A 24,920-nucleotide genomic window follows, 5' to 3' on the forward strand; every position below is an offset into this window, starting at 1 on the left:
TTTTTTTTTGTAATATTAAAATAAGTAATAATCAACTTAGAAAGGTTAAAATATATATCACTTTTAAAACTTAAAATTTAAAACCGAATTAAAATTCAAAATAAACGCGTATATATCGAAAAAGTGACTTTTTTTGTATTCTTAAAAGTTTGTGTACACATACATACATAGACACACATGCATATACATATATGCAGCAGTACATACTCAGTAGGGATGGTGCTCCGAAAGTTTATTGTATAAACTTCGCTTATATAGCTTTAAACAGTCTTTTTTAGGGAATTTATAAAACTTTTTTAAAAATTCAGTAAAGTAAAACTTTATATTAAGTGCAAACATTTAGTAAAAATAAAAAATATGTGAAAATATACATACATACTTATATGTGTATTTAATTAACGAACGACTACAAAAAAATTTCGGCATGAAAAAGTGAAGTTCGATGGCACATAGCATCAACACCAATAATAAAACGAGTAGTGAAAGCAATAAGCACTCTACAACCACAATCACATTTATACTCACAACATATACAAACGCACATCAACCATCAACATAATCAACGACAGTAGCAAATTGTTTAAGTGCAGCCATTACCCAAACAACAACAACAAAGCTGGCACCTGTTTTACCAACAAGTATTGCGGCATCGGCAGCATTGTCGGGCAGTGTCAGTGGTGTTGGTCTTGCTGCAGGTGCTCAACAGCTGCATGCACAGCAACAGAGTCAAGTGCCGCCGCGTCTGCAAGAAACCGCCTTACTCATATTAAAGCATCAACAATATAGTGGACTCGGATCTATTCTCAGTGACACAACGAAGTCAGCATCACCGTCTCATATAATTTCGCCGTCACACTCACCGTTGCCACAAAATAATTCGGTTGTTTTAAATGCTGCTTGCATTGGCAGTTCGGGTATATCAAATTGTGGTATTATTTGCAGCAGTGATAGCGGTATTTCATCGGTCATATCTTCGACTCCATCACTAACACAACTATCGCCATCATCTGCAACGGTCGGTTCAACGTCAAGCACAGTTTCATCCCTACTAAACAATGTCGTACTCGTGACAACGACATCATCAATAATCAGCAATAACAATAGTAGCACTGATGGACTTTGTAGTTCCAGTTTAAGTGGTCTCAGCAATGGTTTATCGACTTCATCCACTGGCTTCTATGGCACAAGTATTCCGACTAGTACTGCAGCTAATTTGCTGTATGTCGAACGTACTTCGCCCTCCTTAACAACAATGTTAGGCACTAACCAGCAAACAGTAAAGTCCATTACACTAAGCCCATTGCATAGCTCATCAATTACAAATAGTTTATCTTCATATGTTGGTGTTGGTGGAACATCAGCTATAGCTTCAGGCAGTAGTAGTATTGGTTGTTCCCCTGTCGCTGTTGGCAATACTGCACAAACTTCATCGTCATCTCCAAACTATTTGAATACTATAAAGCTATTAGGACCAGCTGCGTCTATTGATTTAGGTACTTCACCATTGACGCATCGTAATTATAGCTCATTAAAGGGTTATGCATTCCGTCGCAGTTTCGATGATAAAATCATTAATCCTCCAATAAGCAGCCAAAATCAACCGACTTATTTGTCACACTTGCCAACTCAACCATTATCAGTTCATTACCCACAACAAATGCCTCCTGTCTATCCGCATTTTCATCATCCACATACACATTCACACACACATACACATGCTCATCATCATATGCATCATACGTTGGGATTTCATGGTGGTACCGCTTCACCATCACATCACTCCAACGCAGCCAAACATGGAGCATTCTATCCACTAACTTCATCGCAATCCTCAACCAAACTTACCTATCGCGACGACTTTCTACAACAAATTGGCTATTTGCCAACCACACGCATTTTTAGTACCAGCATCGATGAGGATAAAGCACAGCAAGATTTTTTATCGTTGTCACTTTCGCCACCATTAAATAGACGCCGGGATATGCCAGCATTAAATCGGCCATTCGTTAGCCTGTGAGTATTAAAAGAGTAATAAAAACTTCTAAAATTATAATTTTTAATTCGTTTCAAAAATAAAACTATCAAGTTATAAAAGAAAAGCATGAGTGTATGAGTGACGTTTTTATACATATAATGAAGTTTTTGTAAAGTTTATCATAAATGTGTAAAAATATAAAAATGTAGCACATTATATCTCTCCTCTTTACTTTAATAACCACTTTTATATTTGTCACTTTAATAACAATGTTTGTGATGTGTGATGTAGTGAAGGGACTTCGGAGATGCTATAAAGCACACATTGTTTATTCATTTTACAAACCATTTTGTCTATCGTTTATCTATTTATCGTTTACTATCAAGACTGTTTTCTCTTCTGGGTTATCGTATCAAGTCTGTCATATTTGGTAATATCCATCTTTGCCCATTGCGGTACTTCCAGAAAAAAAATGTAGCATATTTAATGTACATTGTGCATGCGTTGGACAGTGACAAAAGCGTTGTGATGCCTTGCGGTACCATATAAAACTTGAAGAAGGCTACCTATAGCTTACGAAAAACTTCAACAAAAATATCTCTATCATATTTAATGTATGTTATGCATGCGTTGACAAAAGAGTTGTGATGCCTTTTTTTAGCATAACTGATCATTAAATAATATTAAGACGTCTATCAGGTGCTAGTATGTAAAGCTTTCAACTTAAAGCTTATATTATTATATATGTATTGACATGTAATAAAAAGAAATATTATTTCTATATTTATCCATATTACCGTATAAAACTTAAAAAAGGAATCCAATAACTTATGATAATCCTCCAGAAAACAACATTAAAGAATAATCAAATAGATGTGAAATGTTTATAGTAAAGCTAATTATCAGATAACATCAAGACTTCTCTTATGTGCCACCATTTATGTGTTTCGTTTATATGTTTATAACTATATAATGAAAAATAATAACACCTTTGTATGTATTCATAAATTATAATTGCGTGTTTGAATGGTCATTTTAATTTGTATTAGCTTAAAATCTTCTTCTTAAAATCTCTACTTACTCTGCCCTTAAAGTGCTCTATTTGTACGAGGGTTTTTAGAAAATTTTGCACCCGGACATAAAGCATATGTATTACGGCAATAATATATTTCTATTTTACGATCAATGTTTCAAAATTCATCGCTAAAAAATATAAACTGTTTTTAATAACAAAATTAGTTTTAATAATTATTTTCATCGGTCGACTACAAGTATTGTGAAAGTTTAAAATAAAATTTTAGATTGCATATTTGTATTTAAAAAAATAATATGTTGTTATAAACTTAATTTGATTTAAAATAAAGTGTATGATTGAGAAAAAAGCGTCAAATTAAAAAAAATAATAAAAATAATATTTCATATTTACTTTTTGGATTGAGCGCATAACGGACATACTTCGTATATATGTATATTATATGTATATATGTATAAAAATAAAAAACTTTATTGAAGTCATTTACATTTATTATTATTATTGCTATGATATGTGGATCTGCGACTGTTGGGTCTATTATGTCTCCTTCTGGGTATAGAGTAAGTCTCTAAACCCTATTGTGCCGATAAAAAGTAGTTTAGAACCTACTTTATAGAATTTTATTGTTTCTTTCATAAGGGTATCACTGATAATATTGCTACAAATTAGATATTTATGCTATAATTCATTAATTTTTTATAATTAAATCTATTTTTGGATGTAAAATTTTTTGGACATACGAGTATATTCTACATTAAAATTTAAGCTTAGTTGCCATGAATATTTGGTAATATAGTCAACCAAATAAATTTATTTGTCTAGAATTCCGAGAGCCTTATAAGCAATGTTTCATGACATAAGCTTATAAACTGAGCTCTATTTACTGACATTTAAATAAATTGAAAAATAGGTGGAGATATGGGTATGACTTAATTGATTTGCCTTTTAAGAATACTACATAGAATTAAACTTCGATATCTTTTTCTATAGGTAGAGATACAAGTATTGCTCAATCGATTATCTTATTTAGATTTTAAGAAAGCTCATATGTGTTTAAAATGTTCTTTAATGCTATTTTATTGTATATTGTTAATATTTTAATTAACTTATTATATTTATTAATCAAAATAATGTGAAGGGCAAAAAACAATGAGTTTTAAGTGCCTCATTTTTTTGAGTAATAACAAAACAATAATAATAATTTATATTATGGGAATTATTACTCATAATCCCAATGGGCTTGATTTATTAATTTGATAATAATATTTTGTTGTTAAATATTCATTTTAAGGTGTGCTTTAAAAATCTTTACTAATGTAGCAATCACTTTCAAATTTATATTAATAAAAAAAAATATATAATAATAAATATGCAAACATTTTTCTCAAAACATATCGTTCTCTAAAATATAAAAGGTAAATGTAATTGATATAATCATAGCCCTAAACAAAGATATTCATTTACAACTCACATCTATTGTTCACAAAATAATTATTTTTTTTAACAATTGCATTTTAATGTATTTATTTAATAAAATTATTTTTATTCTTTTACCAGTTTAAATAGAAATTTGAATTTTTACTACACTAAGATATATATTATAATTTAATTGTTATAATATTATATATGTTATTATTTAAAAAAAAAAGTGTTCTAATTCAAAGTGTTCTTAAAGGACCTGAGTCTGTTGAATAATCACTTCACATTATTATTGATTTCTTTCCAATTAATAATGCCTATTGTCCATTCATTTTCCACTGTAAGTTAACGAAAAATGTCTAATTTTCAAACCTTACTGTTTTACGAATTTAATGATGGCATATTCATTTATCAATTCATACCACTCATTGTTGTATCTTATCCTTTATGTCACATTATAAATGTTTTAGACGATTTCAAAATGTTGGTCATAATATTGCTTTCAAAAATTGTTTATCAATTTGTATTTCTGTCAGGCAAAAACCTATTGCCTAATCTATAAGTATATCAATTATACATTCCCCGTTTTTTATTAAAGTTTTATTATTAACACATTTTTACTTTTCGTAATTTTTTATTAAACTAATATAGTGGATGCAGATTATACTTAACACTTTATTAGTACTTAGAATTGTATATTGTGCTCATTAATCATCAAACGCAGATATTGCAAGATTTGTACACCTTTAAAGTTGTGCTGTTCCAATCTAAAATAGAAATGCTTTCATTTTATTTGTGTTAACTTTTATTCTAACTTTCATAGTTTTATCGGAATATCGTGTTATTAGTTGCTTTTAAAGGAAGATCATCACCATACCTGTTTAAGCAGTGATCCATTTTATATGACCTTATTGGTTGTTATTAGAGCAGTCATGAAAATACCTGCATAATTATCCAGATTCATTAACGAATCTTGTTGTCTAAAACCTGAGTTGATTTTTAAAAATTAAGATTGCATATTTTTTTGTTATGGAACTTATATTTTTTTTTATGGAATGCTAGCAAAAGGTAACAATTCCCCCATAGAATCCGATTCTCCAATAAAAAACTCTCTCTGAAACTGGGTGTGAAACCATGAAGAAAAATCTAATTCAAAATCTTAAAAGAGGTATTCCAACCAAATCCTGTAACACGACATTATGACTTACCCACTCAACCTCTTTATGCACCATCTATTGTCATGAAAATTTCGTCTAATGATCATGTTCTAATAATCATCAACAAGTTACACTGTAAAAAGGCATCTGGATATGATAACATCTCACCCATCATGACAAGAAACTTAGCCTTTTTTGCCATAAATTTTATCAAAAGCCTTTCATTAAGTTTAATGCCATCATTAAACTTGGCTTTTACTCAATAGAGTGGAAAACATCCATGATAAATCATAAATCAGGCAAAGATATATGTACTTTACACACCCTTATCTCTTCATACATGCCAATAAGCTTACTGACATGTGTTTCTATATTCTTTGAAAGAGCACTGCTTTTAACACATAAACCATTCGTAATACCCTCCTAACAGTTTGGTTTTAGGGGAAAATATAAAACTATTGAACCAGTGAACAGTATAATGAACGAAAGAAATAAGAAGAAATAAGCCACGCATTTGAGCTCAGAGAATATTGTTCCGTGATATTTTCGATGTAAAACAAGCATTTGACAAAGTATAGCATAATGGGCTCATATATAAGATACGCTGTCTATTACCTGTAAATGTCCAATCAGTTTTAGAATCGTATCTGCATAATAAAAAATTTAATGTTAAATGTAAATCATATACTTCTAATAATTTACCAATAGAAGCTGACGATCCACAAGGAAGTGTTCTTGCATGTACTTTACACATCTGATATCCCAATAAGTAATTCAGTAGTCACCACAACGTTTGCCGATGATACAGCAATTTTATGCCAAAACAAAAACTCTGTCTTAGTCTCAAACCAACTTCAATCTCACTTATTTCTGGTGGAGAAATAGTTATCAAAGTGGCGAATTAAAATTAATGAACTAAAATGTAAACAAGTCATTTTTAAGGTTAATTTTTTCTTGCCGATAATGGCGTGTCTTTTTATGACGAAAGAAACTATTTAAAAGTTAGACGGATTCGAATAGCAAAGACTGTATTAGAAGTCTTAGTGTATTGATTCAATAATTTATATTTAAACACTAACATTGTATAGTTTCTAAGAAGAATTATAAAATTATACTGAAATACCATAAAAATTCATAAGATAACATTAAATATTTATAAACATGGGAATATTTTTCGTGATAAGTTGGAGCAAGCTTATTATTTATTTGCTATTACGCTAAAAAATCAATTGAGACTACCTGCTGCAAGCAATAATTTCCTTACCGGGAAAAAACTTTACTACTCGTTTCTTGACATTGACTTTGAGAGTTTGTGTAACGTACATATATCACCAAATAGCTTACAATTTATATAGATTCGTTAGAATACACTATTGTAATTAAGATTTAGGTAAAAAATTTAAACAAATTTTCTCCATTTATATAACACAGGCATAAAAATAAACAAAAGTCGTATAATTTTAAAATAACACAAAGACGGCTCTGCAAAATCTTCCATTAAATTGTATCTATACAACTCAGGTTAAAAAAAAAATTATATATTGTAGGTAAATCATAGCCCTATTGTACAAAAATAACTATAAGCACAAAAACCTTTTAATTAAATTTTAATTTAAGATATGGCAGCAATTCATTCTATCTTAAGTTTCAAAATTTTATATTTGGAACGTAGCAGGATTTTTTATATATGACTTTTTTTATATATTTTAAACAAAAATAATATCACATTCATCACAATAATATCATCACATTAATTAAAAATAACTTTAATATATAATATATAGATCAAGATCTACTTGGTCCAAATTAAATAAGAAATATACTAGTTGCCTGCTTCAACTAAAGCCGAACCTGCTTAGTAATACGGTATAGCTACTAACGGTTCACTATGTTCTAGAAAGATATGCTATGAGACTGGGTCGACACTATAATGATTTTTGTCGTGGTTGTGGTTTTAAAAAGAAGGAGGCATCGGTGTTTCTCCTTTTTTTTCAATGCCCCTCTTTGGTCAATTGCAGGTAAATCATAGTCCTATTGTACAAAAATAACTATAAGCACAAAAATATTTTAATTAAATTTTAACAAATTTCTAAACACAGCGTTAAAATTGTTGCGTTTTCGCAACATTGTCAGGCAATGGGTTAAAAGCACCTTGTATTAGAAGAGCTGTTTAAATTTCATATTTCAATAAAATGTACAAATATATATGCCACTAAATATTATATTATTTGATTAAAATGAAAGAACCATCTATCTGAATTTGTTCTTGAGAAATTTTAAATAAACTTTGCAATTATGGGACTATATAATAGTAATATGATATATTAATAAACAATTTATTATATACACTATATATAGTAAATATATATTATAGGTATAGTATAAAAATCTTCAAATAAACTTACTATTTAGTTATTTTGTGTTTTATTTTTGGTTTATAAATATTGTTATTATTCAATATTAGAACTAGGAAATGTATATTTTACATTATTTACTTAAAAGTATACTCGTACTTAACCTTAACTTTACTATTCAAATAACTTTACGTAAACAAGAGGAATATTCAACATCTACACAACTTATTTATTGAAGTGCGAACTTATGTAAGGTGAATAAATCAAACACATAAATCGAGCATATAAGGTCCTTTTAAATACAGCTTTATTAATCTTTCATAGTAAAACTACAACAAATGTGAAAGTATTTATTCTATTTTTAGTGTATTTTTAATACAATATACGGGTATATTATTTATCCTAGATTTGAAAATCAATTTTTCATATGTATACTTATATGTTCATATATTGTAATTTCGTTGTAGATACCTACGTATGAATAATAGATAATCATGCACTTCACTAGATATAGTTAAGTTTAATTTTATAATGAATTTATAGATGAGAATTTGATTTACGTACTAATGAATTTATTCAACATTTTAATTGCTTATATTTTACTTAGGAACTTTGTTTACTTTACGTGAAATCAGAAGTCAATGAATTGTATTAACAATAAAGTCATTATACATAACATTGTTATAATTATTAAGTAATTAATCGTGAACCTATTTTTCTTTCATACGATTTACGAACGTACGTCATTGAGTTAAATAATTCCCAAATAATGTTACTCATACGTCACACGTTGCCTTTTCGATTTTATTGACAAGAAGAAAAAATATTTAGCCACACAGCTGCTTTGTTTATAAATTATTGTGTAATAAAAATATATACACTATGTAACTATTTATATCTTATTTATTAAATTTTAATTAATGTTTTAATTTCGGTAAACAATGCAATTAAATTTTTAATCTGCAACATTAAAAATTTTACTCGCTATTTCATATTTTTATTATTATTCTAATATTAAACTAATAAAATTATTTTTAATCATAAATAGGTAGTACTGTTATTACCCCAAAAATAAACTAAGTTTGATAAAAATGGATTTTAAAATCTAATTTAAGTCAATTTTGTTCAGATATATTAGTTTTCATTTATGTAGCAGTGGAGAGTTGTTAATTTCCTGGCTCGATGTTCTCAAAAGATTTTTTGAATTATAATAAGTACTACCATATCTAGACTAAGTTTTCTCAACCGCTGGACTACGAAGGCTTTTCAGCTGGGAAGGGGTTATAATATCCCGAGGTATTATAACAACTTGACGTAAGAGGCGACTAATAACCCTGCACTATCCGACTCTATTTGGAGTGTAAATAGTAGTGAGTGTATTTTCACTTGCGTCACCTGACTGGAAATATATATCTGGTACCATGGGGTCAGTGCCCGCAGCTTCGACTGTTCTGACCAATTCAGTGACTGTAGTTAAACCCTTAACTAACGCAGAAAGAATGATTGAAACTACTCACATTCATTCGGCGTTGAGTTGTATTTTCACACCGGTTGCTGTGATCCGATGATCAGCAGAGCTTGATTATGTTTTGCTCCTTATCAAGGGGGAAATTATGTCAAACACATAATTTCAATTGTTGCCGGCAGAATTTCCTTGGAATTCCAGTAGGGCGTCAATCGAACATCGTGGTAATCACTCTGTCTTTGTAAAATATATTACATCTTGATTTACAGTACGTTTTGGGTAGAGAAACACTAATCTAGACAATGATTTTTATTAGAAGTTCCTATCGGGGAAATATTTTGTTTATTGAAGTAAATTTTGTTAAAATTATTGATATTGTTTTGTCTCTTGAATTTGCTCCTGGCAGTACCTTATGACCACTTATTAATAAATATTGAGCCCCTTACTATAATAGTCTAAAAATTTTTTTTATGAGTATAACACGACTATAATTATGAGTATAATACGATTTTATTCGTGAAGATGTCACAAATATGGTGATCATAGTCTCATCTCTTCATACATTATTGTCTACATATTCTCAAGGTGTGCCAGCAAGCAATTCATTGTAACAATCTAGCGTTTTCAAAAGAAAGTGCTACGATACATGCTCCATTCTACATCAGAAACAGTGATCTCCACCGTGACCTTGGCATGTCAACTATCGACATCGTGGCTAAAAAGTGTGCCGTTGATCACAAACAGCGTTTAAAAACATATGTCAAAGTTATAGCATTTAGTCTTCTTCCGGCGGTTACGCGACCTAGACGGTTAAAAAGAAAAACAGTGGCAGACTTGATGGACAGAGAGTAGCAAAAGAGCTTCGCTTTCGCTATTAGTACCTCTTGTTGTTTGTTATTCGCAATATTAAAACGCTTACATCTAATTTTAAAAATCATTATTAAAAAAAAAAATATTGTGGAACTTTATAAGGTCCTCTATTATATATTGGTTAAATTGAAGTGGCGGCCTTGTATACTTAAGACCACTTGAGCTCGAATAATGGCCCGTTGTTATAACACATATTAGTATTGATCATATATACACTAGAAGCACCCCCAAAAGGACCGCAGATTGGTATGAAAAGACTTTTAATCTTCAATTGGCCAAAGAGGGGCATTGAAAAAGAAGAAGAAACACCGATGCCTCCTTCTTTTTAAAACCACAACCACGACAAAAATCATTATAGTGTCGACCCAGTCTCATAGCATATCTTTCTAGAACATAGTGAACCGCTAGTAGCTATACCGTATTACTAAGCAGAAAAAGTCATATATAAAAAATCTTGCTACGTTCCAAATATCAAATTTTGAAACTTAAGATAGAATGAATTGCTGCCATATCTTAAATTAGAGAGTGGCAAATGAATTGAAAATGTAATTTAGACCAGTTAATTATCTATGCATTAATGTAAAAAAAAGTGCCACCTATTTGTATATATATAATTAAGATTTAAAGTTGATTGGTTTAGTGGCGATAAAATTACCCTAGACAGAGCTTCTCCAGGCAGAATTTTCCTAGTTAGAACTTCCCCATGCAGGACTTCTATAGATAGAGATGAGGTACTAGACCAATTTTTGCGGTTGATAATATATTTGTGACACTTATATTGAGGCTTTCATCCAGGGTCTTTGGTTCGTTGTCTTTGGTTATAATTAATATTTCATGTAGGTTTGTAGCCAAAAATATACTTCGGAAATGACTTTTAAATAATTGGATAAATGCTACGTGTGTATATTAATAGTTCCATATTGAGTGTCCATATCAAGTGATAAAAGGTTAAGGGTTTCTAAAAATTGTTTTTAATTTTTAGACAATTGCCTTAGTTCGTTAAACGATTTTCCAGTCTCTGTACAGTCCTTTTTTAAGTCGTTTGCGTTCTAGCTTATTGTGAATTTCATATCAATGCAGCGTATTATATATCATCATATTCGTCATGTAGTTTATATCCATTGCATCATTATTTATGCTTCTTTACTTTAGTGTCGATATTAACTCAATTCCATAACTACCACAGTTTTAAGTTACATATGGTCCTAAGTTACCAGATACTCAAGATGTTATGAAAGCATCTGATTTCATATTGATAAACCAGATCTCACATCCATATAAAAGAGTTGTCGATGCACTTTAGGTATGCTTTAGGTATGCACTTTAAGCTTTCAAAATGTAGTTATAAATATGAACAAATATATAAAGATATTACAAATGATATTGTTGTTAAATGTTCTGACATTTAGTGAAGAATTTTTTATTATGACTCTATTACACACTAAATATCGGATATGTTGTGTTATAACTTACTTACTTTCTTACTTACTTAATGCTCTTCTTCTCTCCTAGTGGAGCATAGGGCGTCTTTGATGTTTTGGTTCAGTCATCTGGATACTCAAACGTTCTGTGATTACCGATAAGGAAGGACTTTATATTCCTACTACACTTTACACATGCAAGTCTGCGTAAATTGGAACTTAATTTCAAAATCATTTCAGTTTCATTGTCAATAATGACGATATTGTATTAATTACGTCATAAACTAAATTCTTATTCTTGTCCAAAGTTGGAGTGTTCTTAACGGCTGATATTTCAGATTTCATTCGAATGCTGAATTGTCTTGTATTCAGTTAAGATTGGTATATATGAAAGGATGAATCATGGTAACAGTGTTCCGCTGTTGGGAAACCAATAATCCATATACTACTAAATCTTAATCCATTGATACTAAATCTTCCATCCATCTATGAGTTTAATGTGCTTGATTTTAGCATTAGCCGTAATTTGTTGTTTCAGAGTTACAGAAATAAACTCGCAACTTACAAAATAAAATATGTAAAGCAACAACAATGCTCTTAAAATCTTCAGAGTTAGATTTTACTCGCAAAAAATTTTAAGTCTTAAGTTTTAATGCAGCCAAATTCCAAAATTAGTCTATTGTGAATGTTCACTAGAAATATGTTGCGAAATTCAAATCATTCGTTAAATTCATATGAGCATTTAATTTAAATATATTAGATTAAAATTCTAACCATTGCCCTTCTAATATTAATTTTGTTTTCTTTTATTTAAATTAATTAATTTTTAGTATACAAATATTTCATATTGTACACAACACAGCAAAAAGCTAGTGTCAAAATAAAGCATTTAACATATTTTAAAAGTGCTGCCAATTTGTTTCAACCACGGTTTCCTCCTCAGACACAGTCTCATAGCATGCTTTCCTATTTCGCAGTATCCCATCAGCGCAGATACCGTAATACTGAGCAGGTTCCGCTTTACTTGAAGTAGCTGATTAGTTCGTTTCTTGTCTATATTAGACCAAGTCAATCTTGAAATCTGACAATAAGATTATTGCTCGGCTATGCTCAGATACTTCTGTTTAATTGCCAGTTTAACTGTAGCAAGTAGAACGCTTATATCGGAGAAGTAAATGTTAGGGAGACGGGCGGCTGCCTTGGTGAGATTGTCTGGCCTACAATTATCCGAGATATCGCTGTGACCAGGAACCCAAATGAGTTTAATCCTAATAAGCCTAGCTAGGTTATTGAGAGAAGCACTGCAATTTTGAGTTATAATTGATGTGACTGAGATACCTATCAGTGATCTGTGTTTCAACCAAATAATGAACGTATGGGATAAATGCTATTATTGATCTTGATCTGATCTTATTGATCTCAAAGTTTAACATACCGACTCTTTAACACTGCCCAACTGTTAAAGATTATTACTTCATTTATATCTACTGTTTTTTTTTTTGTGATTGTGATTCATTCGGTCATAGCTAATTAATTCTTTTGTTAGTAATATTGGACCCCTGTTTTATTTCATAGAATTTGTTCTAATAACAGATTTTTATTGTTGTACAATAAAAAAAATAATCTATTTTGTATTTGTTATTGATATAAAATAATAAAAAAATGGTAGAATTCAGCGAAAAACGTATTTGAAGCTATCGGATAGGAGTGGCTTTAAATAGATAATAGAAGATATAATAGTTATACAATTTAAATTGATAATGTATATGTGTGCTTTAACAAAAGTTTGTAGTAGTTCATTTGTTGTAACATACTTTGGTAATAATGAGAAGTCTTGGGGCATAGTACAGTGAACACACCGATGAAAATTGTAGCTGTAGGAAAACAGACCTTATGTTTTTACGAAAATGATGACGTTTTATTTTTGTATTTTTATTAAAATCATCTGCCATAGTGAAATACTTCTTTGACTTTCTCTAACGTTTAATTTATTTATAATATATATAGGTATATATAAATATGTATATATGTATGTAAGCAGAATTATTTATAAATAAATTGGAGAATAGAAATATGTGCGCACCGTCCAAGGCACACACATGAACAAATAGATTCTCATAAGCATTTCGATTGAATTTTGGCAAACGAACGAGGCAAATGCAAGTCCAATGACGGTACTAGTAAATACCAGTAAAAGAGTGTAGGGAGTGTGAGGTGTACTCGGAATAGTGCGAGTACACAAAGTGGTGGCATGAGAGAGCAATGAAAACAGTTGACAATTTTTTCATTTCGGTTTGATTTGATTCAGTTTAGCTTGCTGATTCGCCTAAAAACAGTCGTCAATTTGCGTTTCACGCGATGCTCATGTTTTCGCGGTCAATTTTATTAATAATTAAAAATATTTTGTTTTGCAATGCATATTTCATAATTCATCCATCGTTCACACATAGTCTAGTGTTTGACTTTTACGGACACAATACGACGACGGCGTTATGTAAGAATATTTTCGCACGAAACTCGTACAAATAAAAAAATTAATAAATTCCATCGAATAAAAGTGTAATTTTCTAACGTGAGTTCATCGCTGGCGTTGAAAGCGCGTAATGGGGAAGTGTCGCATGTGAAAGTAAGCAAAACTCATAAAAATCAAAACACAATTTGGAAAATCAAGGGCGGTGCGGTACACGATTCCACGAAGTCGAATGTGAAAAGGCGTCATAATCGTTGACAGGCAATAACAACGCAATATCAAAAAATAAATAAATAGAAACAAAAAAAAACAAAAAAAAAATCAAAAAAAAAATAAAACAAAAGCTAAAGCTAAACAATGCAACAAGAACGAAGTTTATAAAGCGATCAAAAAAAAATTGAAAAAAAAAAAATAAATTCAAAATGAATATCATCAAATGGTTTCAAAACTTCAGTTTGCCATTTACCTTAAGTGGAAGCTGTGATAATTTGGGTCTAGAGTATTATCTTCCTTATTATTCCACACATCACCTGACCTGTTATAAGCATGAAGCACCTACATGGAAGTATCTCCAACAACTTCAGATACAATATATGCTGTTTATGGATAAGTTCTGGCCTATATTTATGTTTACACTGCAACAATGTCTCAGTGCCTACGAACTGTCTAGTGTTTTTTTCATCAAATATAGTAATCTTATTGCGGAATATATTAATATATTATCTCAGGATCAAATATTTGTTTGTGTATTCAAATTTTCATTACTCTTACTCTTCCTATTTATTTTGCACTGGGCAGAAGTAGGAGAACTCGTTGATGTTCTTAATATCGATAACGCACAAATTATTAATGAACTAATCTGTGATTTTGAACTAACAATTAAAAGAGCTAGTATTGTAACAGCAGATGCAGCCAATGAAGCACTACTTGAAGTGGAGGAAAAGAAACGTCGAAAGCGGATTACCAAAAAGAGAAAGTGCGTATCAGCAGATCCTGTTCTTATAACTTTACCACGTCTTAAGAAAAAACCTAAATCTAAAGTACAGGATGTACATTTCGTCGACTATGATGGACTTCCATTAAATGGTCCTGTACTAGTACCGAATGAGTTATTTTTACCATTGCGTGTAGAACCGTTATCGTTTGATAGAAATATTTCTCCAATTGAAGCTGATTTAGAAGATACGGAGACATTGGATATATCGTACATGTGTGTGTGTGTATATATACTTAGTTATATTGTTTAAAATTATTGTAGTTGGGTAAAAAATTATTGATTGGTAAAAAAATAAATGGACTAAATTTTAAAAATTGAAATTATAACTAAATTGAAAATTTCTTAATAATTTTTATCCAATTTGTTATAACTATTATAAATTGTTATATATACATCTTTTATAAAAATATTTTTTAACATCTTAAATATTACTTTTGTTAGTATTTTAACTAGATTTGAACACTCACTACTACTTAGAAAGCCTAACAATTATTATTAGATTTCAGTTTCCATCAAATTTTTGAAGCTTTAATAATGATTGTTGTTTTGATTGTGATTAGAATAAAAAAAATTGAATAGCATAATTTGCAGTGTAACATTTCCTACTATAACAAAACCTGCTAGTAGTTAGTAGTTCAACTCTGCTAAGTTGAACTACTAAAAGTTTCTTTTTAATCTTTCCATATAGATTTCAAATTAAGTAATAAGTTCAGTTGTGATATATTCCAATTCAGACTAATGAATATTTATATTTATGTAAATTTGTATTTATTACATAAATATTTTATTTATTTGAATTTTTAATATGGTTTATAATGCAAAGCACTTACAGATAATAGACATAAGTACAGGAAACTTACAACACGAAATCCAGACATCATTATAGATTTTTTAATTTGGTTGAAATAACCTATTACTAGTAGAAGGTAGTAACATAAATTTTTTGATTACAGTATAAAGTACATCTTCCATTTATATTACTTTCATTATAACCGGACTGAAAAAAACATAGACCTTTTGTTTACAGTATAAACTATACCTTCTATTTATATCACTTACATTAAAACTGTTTTTAAATCACACATTATGACTATCAATCGTGATAAATCGTATAAAATATCGAAAGGACTACATATAATTATAATTGTATATTGTATATTCATATTATATTGTATATTCAGTTCCGAAAATTATGGTCTACAACCAGTTATTCACATCACTTTTATTTTGTTTAAACTCTACGAGTATTAAATATAAACTTTGTCGAAATCATTTAAAACTCAATTCGAATAAAGCGATACCAGCAGAGTATGCAAATATAAATAAAATTATTTTTCGTCCATTGTGCTCAACAAATATTAATCAGTCAACTGATTAAACACAGAGGGGTAGACTCAAATTTTTTCTTTATTTATTATGATATATCAAAGTAAAGAAAACATCAATAGGATTCACTTGTCCTATTAGACAACTGTGTTACCATATAAAAGTCGAAGGACTTGAGGCAACATGACCGCTTTAATATAGTTTAGGGTTCTCTTTAAAAGAGAATCTTATTCTCTTCAAAAATACGTCATGTAGCTGACCTTGATCCTCTGGGAAATAATTATCTAGTAAGCTTAATCTATTTTGCGTATGCGCTGGATGGTGTGAATCATTTTGTATGTATTCTTCAGAGCTGTGACAAATATGAAAAAATATACTTTTTAGAATGATTATCTAATTGACAGTAAGTTGTGAACACACTATAAAATTGATATATCTAGTAGTAATTTCAATGAGACTGATAGACTAAAAGGGACTAACTTGCTTACAGATGTCTACACATCGTCGACTCTTCCCATGTTGTTTTAAATTGCTCAAAGTTTTAACAACTGTTTTTATGATATAAACAAGTGCTATGTTTAAAAAGTTCTGATATTCCGAATATATACTTAAGCACATTGTCTGAATGGTTCATCCATATAAACTAAAAACTTAATCATATATTTAATAAATTTAGAAATAAATATTTTCTTTTAAATAAAATAATTATTATTATAATAAATTAAATAAAATAAAATAATTTATGTTTGAAAACTAATGTATTATTTTTTTTCAGTTCTGAACCACGTGGTACTCTTAGCACAACAGATGAAATTTTTCCCAATTCTCCGGATAGCAGCCTTTACGGCTCAGACGAGGAACAGGAAGATCCTTCCCAATATTGTCGTGGCGGCTATCATCCGGTTGTTATTGGGGACATATTTGACAATCGCTTTCGTGTTGTGCGGAAATTGGGTTGGGGTCATTTTTCAACTGTGTGGCTTTGTAGGGACTTGAAGTAAGTTCTATATAATATTTCTATAATAAAACATTAATTCTTTGTAATTTTAATTTGCATAGAGATGAGAAATACGTGGCCTTAAAAGTTGTTAAAAGTGCACCACATTACATCGAAACCGCAGCTGATGAAATACGACTATTAGAAGCTATACGTGATGCAGATCCATTGGATGGAAAACGAGAACGTATCGTTTCTTTACTAAATCATTTCACTGTGCGTGGTGTAAATGGTATTCATACGTGTTTAGTGTTTGAAGCCTTGGGTTGCAGTCTTTATAAACTAATAGTTAAAAATAATTATTTTGGTTTGTCTATACCACAAGTACGTAATATTATCAAACAAGTCTTGGAAGGTTTGGATTACTTGCATACCAAATGTAGCATTATACATACTGACATAAAACCAGAGAATATATTACTAGTTATAGATAATGCAGCCGCAATGAATCAACAAATTGATGATGAAATTAACAGTTTACGTGTTAAAGGTGCCGATTTTCCTGACTCATATAGTAAGTATAATTTAAGGAAACTTCATCTTTATGTAATTTGAATTATTTCTTTTAGTTTTTTTTGACTTAATTTAAGTATACAATAAAATTGAATAATACATTAATGCCAAATAATTTGCAGAAGTAAAAAAAAATAATACAAGTCTTCAAAATTATATTTGACTTCATATCATATATCATATAAAAGATGATTAATTTTATTTTTAATATATTTAGTCAGCTCCATCGAAAAACAAACGAAATCTCGTGCTAAATGGCCACTTATCGATACGAACACTTCAAGTACCAGCACAAATACGGCAAATAATTCTACGTCCTCAACACCATTACCACCACTCGTGGTTCCGAATACTGCTATGACCTCTTCTGATGAGACTACATCAATTTTAAACACAAATACACCATCTTCGTTGGCGTCCAAATATTCTAGCCTTGTTGGCGATAGCGATGGTGGTGGTGGAAGCGGTGCGGATATAATTGTTGGTAACTCATCTTCAGGAAATATAAATAATCGTTATCGTGCCGCCGAAAAGAAAATCACTGCCAAGGTATGAATGCAAAAAATTAATTATTATTAATAAAAAAATAATACACAATATAAACATTTTAAATTAATGTAAAACACAATTTCACGTATTCGAGAGTTGGTATTTACGTTTTATGATAACTATCATCTGAGTTTTGAATTCATTGAAAATAAATTTTGAAGTTAAATAATAGGTGTTAGTTCTGACATAGAAATTTAATCCTTTAAAAAAAATTGATTTTGCAGTATTAAAATATCATTTTATTACTTCTAAGTAATATAATGGTTTAATCTGTTTTATGGGAACTGTCCCAACTGATTTTTAATGATATCAAACAGACACGATGTCATTGATCGTTCTGATCAGTAGAATAACGCTATTACTTCATAGAGCATTAAAAAACTTTAAAAAAAAAAATACTTTTAAATAACTAAAAATCATGATTAAACAAAAATAGTTGAAATTAGAAGAATGTGTTCTAATGTAGTTTGAAGTGCTCCTGATTTGTCCCTTAATGAGTACTTTCTTGATTTGAGAAGTGATCGGCAACCACAATCGTTTTTTAAAAGTCTTAACAAATCGTTTATTTCTTAATAAAAAAATTTATGCTTATTTAAATTATGTTAATTTTTCAATATACATTTTTCTTCAATATTTTTACAAAAATACAAAAAGCTACAAAAAGTAAAAGAAAACTTACATCGGAATAGAATTCAAAACCTTAGGTATATAATGTAATGTTATGCAAAACACTATTTGATAAAAAATATATGCACTATGTATGGTCAGCAAAAAATAGTCTGATTATTTAAATAATAAAATTGTTATGGAAAGACTTGTACTTTTCTATATCTTCCGTACATTGGACCTTTTTTATAGAAATTGTACCTTTCTGAATCAATTTTTGTACAGACAAAAATTTTCAAGTGGCAACCGTGATGTAGAGTGTCACGGGCACATCAAAATCAAAATTGTTGTTGCTTTTACTGCAAATTAAAAACTAAGAGTAAGAAAAAAAAAAATAATTCGGTCATGAGACCCGAGGGTATCTGGCCTAGTGTCATATATATTTATTATTCCGTAATATTATTGAAACACGCATTGATTATCTTTTAATATTTTTTTTATTGATACGATTTCTTAATGGTGTTGCTCAAGCTACATCCCAAATGCTTCTGTTCTCTAAGAGCAGAGCAGCATACACACACAGCTCAAAGTGCTTGGACTCATAACTGCAAGATCAGCAATAAATGCTGCTGCGTGTTGGTTTAGAATAAGTGAATAATACTTTTCTCCAGTAGACCACACAGAAAATGAGTAACGGATGTTTTTGTTTATATTATGTACGCTACACTAGTCACTCAGTTGAAGCCGTGTTATATGTATGTATGTATTTCCTTTAAAATTTAGGCACAATCAAAAAAAAGTACAAAAGTAATAGTAAAAATATGAAATTGACAAACTGATGTGATACGCTGTATAATATGCTTTTTCGTCATAGCCCGAAAGAAACAATTTTGACGTGCCCTTTAGTTGCCATAAGGAACAATTGAATCATGAAACGATAAGTTCGAACTCTCCTATACGCACTCACATTCAATGCAAAGTTAAGGGAAAAATGCACATATACCACACGAACACGCACAAACACAATCGTAATGAAAAGCCAACGAGTGAATGCTCCCCTCACACATAATTGTTGTGTTTTGTTGTGTGTTATATTTCATAATTTTATTTTCAAATAATTATTTTGTTCACAAAAACCCAGCTAAGAAAAGGTGCACTTTTTACTTAATTTTATTCATTAATGCACTTAAAAACAAAAAAAAATCAAACAAACGCCTGCAATAGTTTTTTGTCCTTTTTTGTTTTTGTTAAATTTAAATTTTCAGTCGGTTGACGACGATGTCAATGAAGCTAACGAAACTAATGCCACTACCACCGATGAAACAAACGGCACCGAAACAAATTTAGTAACAAACAAAAACAACAACAATGACAATAACAACGAAAACATAAACGATAAACAAAACAACGAAGCTGTTAACAAAACAAAAAATGCAGAAAATTTACAAAATCTCAAAAAGGTAAAATTCCGTCAAAAAATAATTTTAAATGCCAAAAAAATAAATAAATATTTCATAGCTGCAATTCGTGCAGTTGCTTTAGAAAGTAAATTTCTGTGCTTTAAGGAAATGCAAGTTTGTTGTTCCTAAATAATACATATATAAAATTTATTAACAAGATAGTATATATAGTTATATATACATATATATATATATATAGTTAATTGCATATAAATATATATTCTTGTACAAGTACTGCGTTCTTACTAACGATTTCGATTTGTTAGAATTTCGTCATTTTGTGAAGTACTCTTTTTCTAGTTGCTGATTTACAACATTTTAATAAAAGCTGTTATAATATGTAAATTAAATTAGATACAATTAGTCTGAGTGTAATAATACATAACATATATTGTATAATATAATTATTTAAATTTTTATTTAGTTAATTTCATCCTATATATGCACTATAAACAATTCCCTTAGATATTAGTATCAGTTCGCTTTTTTTATTTTTTATTTTATGCATTTTTTTTTATAAATGTATGTCCATAAGATCGCTTCTATTGCAGATATATGTTGCTTATTATTGTATATATCACGCTTTTTCAACGAACATCTTGTTTTTGCACTTTTTCTTTGTGTTTTTTACGTTTTGCAGTTGCCCACTGATTGTATTGGTACTGATAAAGAATCAACTAAAGCTAATGCCATTCCGCAGACCCACTCCTATACGAATGCCATACAGACGCTGATCAACAACACGAATGTCCGCGTTAAAATTGCCGATTTGGGAAATGCTTGCTATGATGTAAGTTATGAATTTTTTTGACCAATCACTCATTGCATGCACACCATCCATCCAGCACAGACTCTATCAGTTTAACAGTTTCTATTTGTTAGATCCGTTTCACACTTATCGCAAAAATAAAATGTTAAAGTAATTATAATTGGCTAAAAAAGCCTATAGGCCACTTCACATTCACCAGTGACGTTACGATGACGGGAAGAAGAACTGTAGCACAAAAGATCAATTATGGTCGCAGTGCTCCGCTCCGTAAGGAGCTAGTACCCCGTTTAGTTATATTCTATTCTTCGATGACGGGGGAAAAACCGATTCGGCCCCGTACTACTGCCGTTGGTTGTGACTTTTCAATTTAGCTACCGGACGAAAGTGTGTCATTTCATATTTAATGTTAATTTTTTCTTGCCGAGAGTAAGACGTCTTTATAATGAAAAGAAACTATTTAAAACGTAGTGCAGACTATCATTTTTGAATGTCATTCAAGTTGCGCTCTCTCTCTCTCTCTTGCTCAAATTTATTCTAGCGACCGAACATGAAGATGCTTACATTCAAGAGTTGTCGTTCAAGCAAAATTTTTAAAGAATAAGGGTGTTTATGCACATATAAGTGTGCAAAAATATGCTCTTGAATGACGAATGTAAGTTTTTACATGTGATAGTGACAGACTATCATTCACAACATGTTGACGAGAAGCTGAATGATGTGCTCACCAAAATTTTGGTGTCATTCTTAGATTTTCTCTCTTGAATGACGCTCAAAAATGATAGTCTGTACCGCTTTTAAAAGTTGGAAGCGTTCGAATAGAAATGAAAAGACAACAACAAGAATTTAGTTAATTTATTAAAATTTGGCTGAACATACAATGCCGTTTTGAGTAATGCCAAGTACTTATCATCAGTTAAAAAATATTAGAATTTTTTTAATTAGTTTATAGTCTGTATATAATTTATGTAGACTGTATTTATAGTTTTTTATCTTACTTTATATATGAATTTTTAATAAGCACAATTAGACATTGATTTTGAATAGTATCATTACTCTAAGCAATATTTTTATTATTCTGTTTCACATACTGATATAGTTTAATTCTAGATATACCATAGAGTAGAGACAGACTATAAATAGAAACAATATCTTGCGGTACAACAAATTTATACATTTTTCACATCAGTGACAATCTTTTTGTTTTTTAATGTAAAAGTTTGTAAGTTTAAAGTTCTATATTACGAAATTCAAGCTATGAAAAAACTGCTCAATATAGCCTGTTGTACCATAATCTATTCTCTAAACGTGGTGAAATGGAAAACTATGAATATAACAGAGGATCGTGTGCAACACATAGGCGACGGTTAAATTCAGAATAGTGTGAAACGAATCTAACTATTAATTTTGGAATAATGTAAAATAAAAATTTTAAACTTTTTATGTATGCTGCGTATGAGTAATTTTTTTATAGCGAACACTTATAATCATTAAAACAAAAGAATTAATAAAGTGTGTGATGAATGTGATAATTCTTATGTCGTATATTAATCGAAAACATAATTTTTTTAAATAAATATTATAGTTATTATTGGATATAAGTCATAAAGAAAATTTTTTTTTACGTGAAGTGCATTTAATGTCTGATTTGCAAGAATAGTTTGATACTTCATAGCCTTTTATTGAGATATCAGTGAACTCCATAAAAAATTTACTGTAACAATTATATATGTTGTATATTTTATATTTGTTATTTTTAAAATGATTCTTGTTATTTTAATAATACCTATTAATTATAATTTAGTTCAACAAACACAAAAGTAAATTTTTATTGAACATACTGCATATTTTTGTTGTACGTCCTGTTCTGATTCACCTTAAATTTAATACCAAATATATTGCTTTCTTTTTTATAGTTAAGGGTATAGTTAAGTAATTTAAATCGAACTCTTTTAAGACTATATTTTGACTTTATAAAAATCTTAGTATGTGTTTTCATTGAGTATATCCAGAATTTAAAGTCTATGCCATCATCATCTCAGGCCATCTGACGTCTCATGTGTCACATGTTTATTTTTTTTATTAAATCCTTTTTTAATCGAAATCCTTTTTAAATCTTCGTTTAATAAATTCTATTCTCTTGATATTATTTTTGTTTTTCTTTGATCTGTCTAATTTCTTTTTTTTTAAACAAAATCTTTTTTTCTGTGTAAATTTTAGTGTGCAATGACTAAGCAAAAAAAGAAAAGATGACTACTCCCTTGCTAAAAATGTCTGTCCTATTACTATAACAACGTATATACAAAAGGGTTTAGATAGAATAGTTGAAAATAGCATTCAAAAGAAATCTCTTCCAAAATTTGTATGTTTATCAATGTGGTATATTCCATGAAACTGCTGTCCAAAATCTGGTAGCAGAATCGACCGCATATTTGACAGAAAAGACTTTATTATTGGTATGATCATCGATATTGAGGGGGCTTTTGAGAATGTAACGTTTGATGGTATGTGCAATGTGGTTGCTCAGGATTTTATTCAAATAAATAAAAGAGATGTTATTACAACCATTGTAATTAAAACATACAATAAGCAGTATCCTATAAGTGATATAAGTAGTTGCTATCTGCAGGAGGTATTCTGTCTCCCTATAGACTATTTATGAAATTTTGTGAAATTAACGAACTATTGTCTAAAGAAATAAATTATTTGAAATATTTGTCTTAAAAATAATAATACGGGTACAGGTTAGTTTATAATTCATGACAATGGACTATTTTTGTGAGCAAATGTCTATTGTTTATTTTACCACTTCTAATTGCTGTATCATCCTTATACTATCTACATCTTAGACCTAAACTGAACGTATAGGTGTCAATAATGTTTGAACATTTTTTATTACCTATTAGACATATTTCTTAAGTTTAAACAAATTAATCCTATGAATATTTAAATTAAGCAACCGGATTCATTAGCCAAGGTAAAAAATTGTATTTAATACAGAGAAAAGATCTGAATGATGGTATAACACATCACCTATGTCAGACTTGTCAATTTAATTTTTAGTGTACTATGTCGGACTTGTCGTTTTAATTTTTAGTTGGCGAACACAGGCACTGATAATTATTTGATGATATGGTAATGCATAATTATTTTTCTTCACAGTTTTATTTGTCAAGATATTTTCTTTCAATAGTAATACAACCACCAAAGGTTCTCTAACTTTTCGATGCCTTTATTCGGAACGATTTGTCTTTACTCAAAATCGGTTTCTGTTTCGGCAATCACTTTTTTTTAGAGAAATTTTTTTGTCCGGAGTATTTTTTAGTATCTGATGTTCTCTCTAGTGCCAAATCTAGAGTAAATAGGTAAAGAAACAATTCGAAGCGTAATTCATCCACTTGAAACTTCGCTTTCAAAAACTTGTGACTTGTTGCTTTTGATTCGGTTTAAGCAAGTATGGTATCCACTTCGGAAGTAACTTATACATATGGAAATTTTCATGAAAAATTTTAAACGCACTGCCTTCTGATATCTTTAAGGTG

The 24,920-nt window shown here is 29.7% G+C and overlaps 1 protein-coding gene across 1 annotated transcript; it reads left to right on the forward strand.

The window, feature by feature from the left end:
* The first annotated feature begins 560 nt into the window (after positions 1-560).
* LOC119667889 (SRSF protein kinase 3-like) lies at positions 561-21,462 on the forward strand. Its single transcript, XM_038077227.1, has 5 exons — positions 561-2,013; positions 17,263-17,484; positions 17,547-17,998; positions 18,215-18,546; positions 21,253-21,462. Exons 1-5 carry the CDS (start codon positions 1,253-1,255, stop codon positions 21,421-21,423), a joined length of 1,938 nt encoding a protein of 645 aa, XP_037933155.1. The 5' UTR covers positions 561-1,252; the 3' UTR covers positions 21,424-21,462.
* The last annotated feature ends 3,458 nt before the right edge of the window (positions 21,463-24,920 follow it).

This window comes from Teleopsis dalmanni, chromosome 1, assembly GCF_002237135.1.
Source record: "Teleopsis dalmanni isolate 2A chromosome 1, ASM223713v2, whole genome shotgun sequence".
NCBI classification, from domain to species: domain Eukaryota; kingdom Metazoa; phylum Arthropoda; class Insecta; order Diptera; family Diopsidae; genus Teleopsis; species Teleopsis dalmanni.